The 9627-nt window shown below is 31.8% G+C and overlaps 1 protein-coding gene across 1 annotated transcript in view; it reads left to right on the top strand.

Moving 5' to 3' along the window:
• The window catches only part of LOC108749545 (26S proteasome non-ATPase regulatory subunit 1), a 49327-nt gene that overhangs the window by 15948 nt on the left and 23752 nt on the right, over window positions 1–9627 (top strand). The window contains exon 10 of the mRNA XM_018488307.1: window positions 845–909. Coding sequence (XP_018343809.1) covers window positions 845–909 — 65 coding nt within the window. The remainder of the gene's footprint in view (window positions 1–844; window positions 910–9627) is intronic.

Genomic DNA, 9627 nt, shown 5'->3' with positions numbered 1-9627 from the left:
ATGTTGCCGTAAGTGTTCGTCCGATATGACTACTAGACTCGTAGATTATGTATTTTTACTGATTCAATATATTTAGTATATTTTGTATTCAATACATTTTATTTTCTTATTTTTTTACACACAACATTTTATTCGATTCTTGTTATCTCTAATCTGTATATTCTATTAGGAGCATAAATAAGTTTCCGCCGTTTTGATAAATATTTTGACAAAAACGGCGGAAACTTATTTATACTCCTAATAATTTTATCTGCTTTGACGTTGTACATAGATTTCATTTTATTATTTTATTAATGGTTCTCTCGCGCATGGAAACAGTTTTGAGCGCGTTTCCTTTTCAGATCGCTTCTAGCGATCTGATAAAAATATCATGTATTATTATTCGTATTTCGTATATAGATGAAAGATGAGAAAACCTTTGAGAAACATTTTCAATTATTCATGCTTACTTTGCACGTACAGGGTGAAAAGTCAAATATTCCGATCCAGCATTGAAAAAAGTTTGTACAAACATGGATCTAGCAAAGTTTCGTTTTTAATTGTTTTAATTGTTTGATACTGTTAAACAATAAAATTTCTACCTACACCTCATAAACCAAGCGTTTCTAGACTGAACTTTTTTAAATGCTTAGCCAAGAGGAATCGTCTCTAGAATATTTGACGCTAACTCATGCACACTCTGTGTATATAAATTGGAATGAATTCTTTTGATTTTATGTACTAATTTTGATTGAATCCGAACGAAAGACAGATGGTTCTGGTCTGGTCGATTTCAAATCAAAGAGAAAACAGGTTGAATTTCTGGCGGAGTATTGAATCCGCGATCTTTTTTTGTTGGTAACAGGTCTCTGATGTTAACGATGACGTTCGACGAGCCGCGGTTACGGGTCTGGGCTTTCTGCTGTTCCGGTGAGTACCTTCGTAAAGTTACCCAATTCCACAAAGTAGATTTGATGCAGCCGAAGAATGTGAAAATTCCGCACGTTTTGTGAACTTCGCGGCTTTCGATCTCTTTTAGAGCCGCGTAGACCGAAATCACATTTAGCGTGATCACATTTGCAGGCGTACTAATTCATCCAAAGTCCAAATATAACAAAGCTTTTACCTTTTTTATTGTGATTTTGCATAAAAGAGGGAAGCGAAAATGCGCAAATTCACTTTTAAACAACATCGATCGAATATTAAATGTGAACAAAATTCGTTTATTAGATATTAATTTTTGTCGACGTACTCTGTGTCAACTCCCGCGGCAAATAAATATTTGCGCTAATTCTCGTTTAGTGAAATCAATGGAATATTTAAACAAAAAAGAAATGCACGTCGAATATTCATAGGCGTGTGTTTGACGCGTAAAAAGACTTTTTAAATTTTTCAAAATTAACTTTTAATTTCCTCTTTTATTAACACATCTCTGATAAACACTGAACAGAAAGCTGATTGGGATAATAATTTACTAAAACGTTAAAATAAATGGCACTTAAGCAATTTCAAACGCACTGTGAAAGTGCGCACAGAAGTGATTTGTTGGAGTGTCTAAAAATTTAGCTAAATATGGATCTCAAAATAACTTTGTTTGAATTATTAAAATAGTTACCTACACAAAATCTTCAAACTAATTGCTAGAGCATCGAGACTATGCAATATTCCTCAAGTTATACTTGAGATTCCTACGTAATTATTCTGATGGTTCAACAAAATTTTTGTTCAGATCTGTATCTAGCTAAATTTTTAGATATTTTGCAAAATCATTCTTTTCGTGCGTGTTCGTGCTACGTAAAACGTAGCTGGAAGTTTTGTCATTGATTTCGTAAGAGTACAATTATATTAATGTATTTATAATAGCCGATTGTTCTCTGATAGCCAGTTTATTGCTATCTATCGATTGCAGAGATATTTTGGGACATTTCGGCCGATAAGATTACGACCAAAACGAGGCAAACAAATTCGAGTAAATAAGCAGAAATAATCCGCTTTTTTATTTAGAGAGATAGCGTGAGACATCGTTTGCACGTAACTTGGATGTTTCGTGATAATATATAGCGTGAATAATGTAAAACGCTGCACAAATTATTTTACCATCTAAAGCGCGTCCATGTTACCACCGGACATTCTTTTAATTACAGACACACAATTTGGGTACGGCTTTTCCATAGTATTTCTTTCTCAACGTACCGTTTTAGTTTTTTTACATTGTGTATCTTTGTAACAAAGCTTTGAATTAAAATTCTGTTGAACTTTAGTTCCACTAAAGTTTTCTTCAAGTTGGCAGGATATAATTTTGCTATTTAATTTTTTTTCTTGAAGCAATGATGTATTAAGTGTATAGTCTGCAAAAAGTGACCGGAATGGAAAAAATGTATTTTCCGTGTAAAAATGTATGATATATTTGCTATATGAAGAACATTTCAATAAGGCTAATATTTAATATTTAACAATACAATTTGATAGCTTAAATAAAAATTTTCTCATTTCATTTTAATTATTTTTTAAAAACACGTCTACTTTTTATTGAAATAATTCTTGATCCAGGTTCTAAATCACTGCCAAAGATTTTGTATTTTTTTCTAATTTTTTTCTTTTTTTTTTTTAAATACGTGTAATACATCGCCTAGAAATTGTTTTACTGGTTACTTAATAGTTTTTCTTTTTTATTTTATTAGCACATTTTATTTAACAATTTACATTCTCGTTTCGTATTTTACTTGTAATCTGATTTTTCGTTACGCGAGAGAGTAAATAGACGTTTTCGTCGAAGAACAAATCGATTCTCGATTAGTATAAGATTCGGGAAAAAAATATTCGATGGTTTTCGGATGTTCGTATATATTCCTCTCGACTGCCAGTTTTCAATTATTTTTCAAGGACGATTATTTTTCAGATTTGAATTTATTTGAATTTATTTGAGGACACGTGTAGCTTAACAATAGGCGAAAATGACATTGGTAAACGAACAAGTTTAAACTGTTGTCCGTAGTCGACAGTAGTCGGCTGATTTACAATTGTTAACATAAGAACAATAAACAAAATATCGCAATACGTGTGTAAATTTGCCTTTCGCTTAACCATTTTTAACTGCAACCACGTGCAATTGTTTAAACTTGTTTATTCTTTGATTTGAAACGAAATTGGGCGTCAAATTTCGTTAGAACTTTCTGTTTCACGTTTCCTTCACGAGAAAATATTTTCTCTTCGAAATGTCAAAATCGGAAGATATTCAAGGAATTGAAAATACGTTTTAAGAAAACGAGACGGATTTATACACAGGTTTCAACGTTAAGTAAGTTCCCTCTTGAACGACAAACGTTTCGTTATCAGTCCGCGAATGCGAAGTCTTCTAGATTTTACATGTCAAAGGATGTAAGCCGTCTCGTGTTTTCGTCGACGTGAAGTCAGGAAATGAATCGAGAAATCCGTGGATAAAGGAACGCGGGGATCTATAGAACATTGTACAGGTAATACCGTGTATAGATCACGCTTGTCAGTCAATTTTGTGTACTTTGTAAGCTCTCCATATTAATTTTGGACGAAATGTGTTTTTATTATTCTTCTCTCGCGTTTTCTGCTTCCTCATTTCTCTTCTTCTGAGCCTAATCATCGTTATTTACCCCTTTACATTAGCTACGATGAATAGAGACTGACCCATTGAATAAGTTATACACCGCAAACTGTACCACGTTCCATTTCTCCACATACAGATTGCAATTTCAGGGAGGCCTGGTTCTTGTGTAAATGAGTTCTTTCTTCAAACTTGAATCTGAGAATGCAACTCTTTCTTTAGTTAAGACTATTCATAATATTTTTATTTTTTAAATATAAAGGAAAAAAAAGTGAAATATTATTGAACATTTCTTTCTAGTTATTATTGGTATTATAAATAGATTATGTATGATTTTAAGGAGAAAATCCTGTTGTTGATTAATTCTAGTGATTCTGGTGAAATACTTGCAAATTGGCAAATCTAAATACTATTTGTCTGACAATCAGATTTAATCTTTTATTTTACACTTTCATTTAAATATTCCATTTAAATATATACAATGTATATTAACTTGTAATATTTCTTAATCTTAAATAAATTATTCTTTCTTATATTTAATAGTTAAGTTAAGAAGAATTGAAGAATTTGTGGCATTAGATTTGAATAATTTTTCTTGAAGGCATTTTATGTAGTTTTTTCAATTTAAACTTATTCCATTTAAATATATTAATCTTTCTAGTTTTTAATTTAATTTAAATTTCTCTAGAAGATAAATTCTAATTTTTTAACGCTTTTAATGCTCGACTGTATAAATAAGTTTTTCCAATTTTAAAGTTAATTTAAACTCCAGATTAATATTCCCAGCTTTTATTGGAGACTAAAAAGATTTAATGGTTTTTTTGCGGTCTATTTTTACTTGAAATCGACTAGGAATAATCCTTTCTTACCCTGTATCCCGAGGCGCCGCGCCGTCTCGCATTACAAGGCTTGCAGTTTTATGAGACGAGGGAGGAAATATCTCCGTCCCACGGGGATGCGTTATTGCGTCGGCGGTAGTCAATGAAAGCCAAAGAAGTTTATTCGTGCTCGATAAGGCGTGAAACATAATCGAGTGGCCTAATGAGAGAGCGAGCTAAATCGCAGAAAGTCGTTTTTGTGAGAAAATCGACTTTTATTACGAAGTTGATATACTGGAAATTATAGAAGAAGGGTGCAAAGATATTAATCCTTCAAGTTATTTTTCTCGGAAATAAAGCGAAGGGAAGAAATTTTATTCCACAACTTTATTTATGTTTCCGTAAAGGATCCTCATCTTAGTTAGTTTTCAAACTATTTTAGTTTACACACACACACACACACACACACACACACACACACACCTACAGATATAAGAGCATTATCCCATTATTACGTAATTTATAGAACAATTTAGAGTTGACACGAGCTACTAAAAAGACAATTTAAACTGGTCTTTTTTAATAATAGGTTTTTTTTTATTTTATGGGATATCACGTTCTCATATTGGACCATTCAATATTGTCAAGGAGAAAAGAATCTGCCATTCTCGTTTGCGCGATGTAGAAAATGTGCATTATTTTCTTCTTCTCTGCGTGTATATGTCGCTTTTGCTTTTTCTGTCTTGTCGTAGTGAGTATTCCGGGTTTTTCCGGACTGAGAAAGAGATAGGTATGTAGAATTGTATTTCTATTCAACTAAGATATATCTGAACAAATTTCCAGTCGCTTTGCTTTTACCTTCGTGAACTTTTTCAAAAAATGTGTGGCGTATTTTAATTTTTAATATTGAAAGAAATTTTACAAAATATTTATCATCAACTTCAGCTCCCAAATCTTATTAACATTAGAAGTGTCAACATTTTTTACTTACCGCTATGAAAATAAAGAAAATAATGAGATAAAGTATTTCATAAATATAAAGGATATAATTATTGAAAAATAAAAAATTTTTGAAAGCCTATTCTTCACACAAGAGACATATAATATTAATTTAAAAAATAGAAGCGGGATTAATAATGACTGTTCGATATTAAATAAATAAAAAAATAAAAAGGTGAACAATAATCTTTTTTTATTTAAAAAAATGTGAAATTTTATTTTACTCAATTGACAAAACAAAGTTTTATTTTATCGTATAAAAGAAAAAGAAGATCTAGCTTTATGGAAGAATTTATATGTAGGTATCTTTAAGACTTTCATCGATATATCTGTAAGAGTTTATTTTGAATTATTGTATCAATTTTTAATGAAAGGTAGCCAATTCAAGAGCGACGACATTATCGATTTAAGTGCGGTGATCGAGATTTCGGTAGACATTTGTTAGTAAATTGTTTCGGCTTTTCATCCGGTTGGCCAATACTTGATTTATTTTGGAATAATCAATAAAAAAGTGAGAGATTCTTGCTGAAATATCAATTTAATTTGGGGTTTGTTCTTGGAGTAATTCTCATATATTCTCGATATAGAGAAGAAGCATTTTTCTTTCGAGGAATTATTACTTGATCGTAAAATACGACATCGAAAGATTCCAATTGCTTTTAAGACTAGAAATTGCCTGGATACAAAAATAAAAACGTAAGAAGTAAGAAATAATATTTGAAATACGTTTAATATATATTTATATGTAATAATTCAGTGATTATGTAAACCGGGAAAGAGAGATTTAAATTCTAACAAGTTTAAATTTAATTTACAATTTCAGTCAACGAGACTAGACTTTTATTCATAATATTTTGCGTCATCTAACAAAGAAGGACGTACGAGACAGGAAGAATCAATAGCTTTTATCTTCCTAGATCGGCGAACTGAAAACGCGACTCTATTTCATGTTGCTACTCTTTGATGTCCATTCTGCCTTCTCTCCAGGGTCGGATCTCTTATATAAGTCATGATATATAACGGCAAAAGTAGCTAACTTTTGAATATTTCTCTAAGTGTGCTTCGCATCTTCCTTCATTTTTTAAACAAAGAAGAATTCAAGACGATTCGTAGCAGTTTCTCTATATTTTTCGAGATTTTTCGGGAACATGTAATTATTTATCTTGTCAAACTCCAGACTTTACCAGCTTCGTCCCTGACTCTGTTTCTCATTTCTTCGGAGGATCCTCGCTTAATCCTTGCTGTCCGTCCTTTACAATTAATCTCCGCACAATACATGGGTTAGTGATTCTCATCATTCAAATTTCAGGTCATATGTTTTCATTCTTCTTTTTTTCCACGTTTAATCTCCAATCCTTTGAACCCTGTCCCATTTTCCATTGCACCCACGCCAATTCGTCGCTGCATGTTTCGTTGACCCTTAAATTTACTTCCCTTTGATCTCGAACGTGGCCGTTGACTGTGATTATCTATTTTTTAATCAATAAGTTCGATTTTATTCTGCATTTGTTCTGCGTTTATTCAATTTTGTGAAAACAGCATCAGAAATAATGGGAAAATTTCGAAAAATTGAAAAATAAATCAATTTTCTTTACTTATCACAGTAAATTGATGTATTTTAAAATCTTGCAAAATTATTTTTTAATACGATATTTTAAGTATTTATAGTTAATTAAGTTGATTTATAAATACTATATTTAATTGATTAAAGTATTATATAAGTAACACTTAATTTTTTTTTCAGAAAATGCATTTTTATGTAATGCGACGATTTAACAGAGAGATCAAGAGCCTGCTTAGGGATTAAATTTACATTTATGGCACGTTTTATGTTCACAAAAGGTGCTCGAGTGATTCACAATCGCTTTGAGTCCCACTATTAATATCGGGGAAATGAATTTGCTCCGTGCATTTCGTAATCACTGGATTATCATAATCTCTCTTTTGCTCTTTCTCTCTCTCTCTCTCTCTCTCTCTCTCGACAATTGTAATCATTGTCACTGAATAATGGTCGATTAACCATCGGCTTTATCATATTCGCTGATATTTTTCTTTGAGAGAAATACATGAAATATTTATTGCACAATAACAGAAATAAATGTGTCACACTCGGGTCGATTACGAAATGTTGTATTGACGTGTTATTTTTATATATGATATTTCTTTATCTAATGATTATACTTATTCTTAACTCGATAGCATCTACGGTCTTTTTAGGATCATTAATCAGATAGATTATTTTCAAGAGGCAAGGTTTCAATGTATTTCATAGGCAATGCGTTACTTGGTGCATTTGTTTTTAATGGCGCATATTAATTATAAATTATTATTAAATTAGTAGTACGAGTGTTGAATTTATTCATTATTAAGCAACTCTTTTATAGGTATATTATGCATTCGGTTTAATAATTAGAATTGTCAAATTAACAATGTCCTCGCTATAATTATTAATTGCGAAAGCAATTGTTATCTATTGAAATGCATCTGAAGCGTTCCCTTTAACCATCACACTAGTGCAATATAAATTGCGATACTAAATGGATAATTAAATGGATAATACTAGTTATTAATTACTGATATTGCTCTTACTTCGTGTATTATTTCAAGAGTGGCGGTTAGCGGTAGTAAGCAATGCGCATCGGCAAGCGAATGCACACGATGGTGGACAAAGCGAGTAATTGAACGTGCAATCGTGGCCAATTAACGCGCGATTCCGGGAATTCGCGATGTAATCGTTAACGCGGTTATGGCAATGCCCGATGCCTGCAATTGATCGCTATTTATCTGTACGAATGCGTGCACTATTATTGATCGCAGGACAAGTTGTTGCCCGCATTGGCCCCGACCTTATACATCTAGCTAACATTTTAATCCTTTCAAGCGTGATGTATCCTATGCGATATACTATATATTTGCTACATTAGCGTTTGCTGCATCGCGTATCGAATGTAATACACATCGGGTGTAATTACTTGATTTAATTATCCATCTAATATAGCCTTGTGAACGCGTTGAAAATGGAAAAACATATTTATTACCGATTCAGAGAATTTAATTTTTTATCTTGCATAAATTTGCCAACAGATTTACGCATATACATTACAGTATAATAGTATAATATAATACGAGACTGAGAAGGGACTTGATTTTTCCCCGTTGGAATTTAAATTAGCAGAATTTGATATGAAGTTGAATCGTGACGAGAGAGATATACGAAAATTGTAATACTATTACATAACAGAATTTAAACTAAAAATTGAGATAGTAATAAATTGGATTTTATCATTTTGTCGAGCAAACTTCGGTAATGATATCTTGAGTTTGAGGCAAGAAAATTTCATTTCAAGACGATTGATGCTTTTTATTACTTCGAGAAATTATCGATTGCATTGAGTCTAATTCGACGAACACCTCGGTCGTCTAATAAAGCTTGGAAAGCCTGGAAAATATTTTTCTTCAGCTCTCCGCGGTTCACAAACGATTAAATTCCAACGTCCAAACGAATGGATCGAGACTCAGTCGTCAAGTAAGATTTTATTGTGTTCCATTAAGACGTTATTCCGTCTTGATAATGGAAAAATAAAAATTAAATAATTAATATAAAAGGTATAATTATATATACGTGTAAACTCTTGAAATATGAAAAATCGATAACACTGGATTATAATAAATATATATGATTAATATTCAAGATGTAAGATAAATAAAGAAGTGGAGAAATATGAGTAATAAAGTGATAATTTAGATCGTCTCATGAAATTATGAGATTTTCCTCGGGAGCGTGTCAGGATTATAGAAGGACGTTGGATCGAGTGGGCAGGATTCGCTGGGAATTAGGGTAATAAGCGGCGAGAACCAAGGAAAGTGCGCTATCCATTAATCTTGATTTTAATCAGTGTGCTAATCGTGTCCGTATGTAAATTAATTTCGGGAAAACTAGGGATTTCTGGGGATGAGAGGAAGATCTAGGAATGTACATGAGCAAATTCTTGAACGAGCTCTCTAAATATTTTCGATTTGGAAAACAAAGAGAATTATATGCAAGAAGAAATATCTAAAAAATATTTATAAAAAGAGAAAAATTAAAAGATTCAAACAGGACTTGAGGACAAAGAGAGAGAGAGAGCTTAGAGGAAGGAAATTGAAAGGAAGAGAAAAGAGGATGATTATTTCTTTTAACTCGGGCAATTATTTTTAGGTATTAGAATCTTCAAGAATGGAGATTATGATCCAGAGGAATAAAAAGAACAAAAT

The sequence above is a fragment of the Trachymyrmex septentrionalis genome, unplaced genomic scaffold, assembly GCF_001594115.1.
Source record: "Trachymyrmex septentrionalis isolate Tsep2-gDNA-1 unplaced genomic scaffold, Tsep1.0 scaffold3, whole genome shotgun sequence".
Classification (NCBI taxonomy): domain Eukaryota; kingdom Metazoa; phylum Arthropoda; class Insecta; order Hymenoptera; family Formicidae; genus Trachymyrmex; species Trachymyrmex septentrionalis.
The sequence above is the reverse complement of the archived record's forward strand: the minus strand, read 5'-3'. Positions and strand labels throughout refer to the sequence as shown.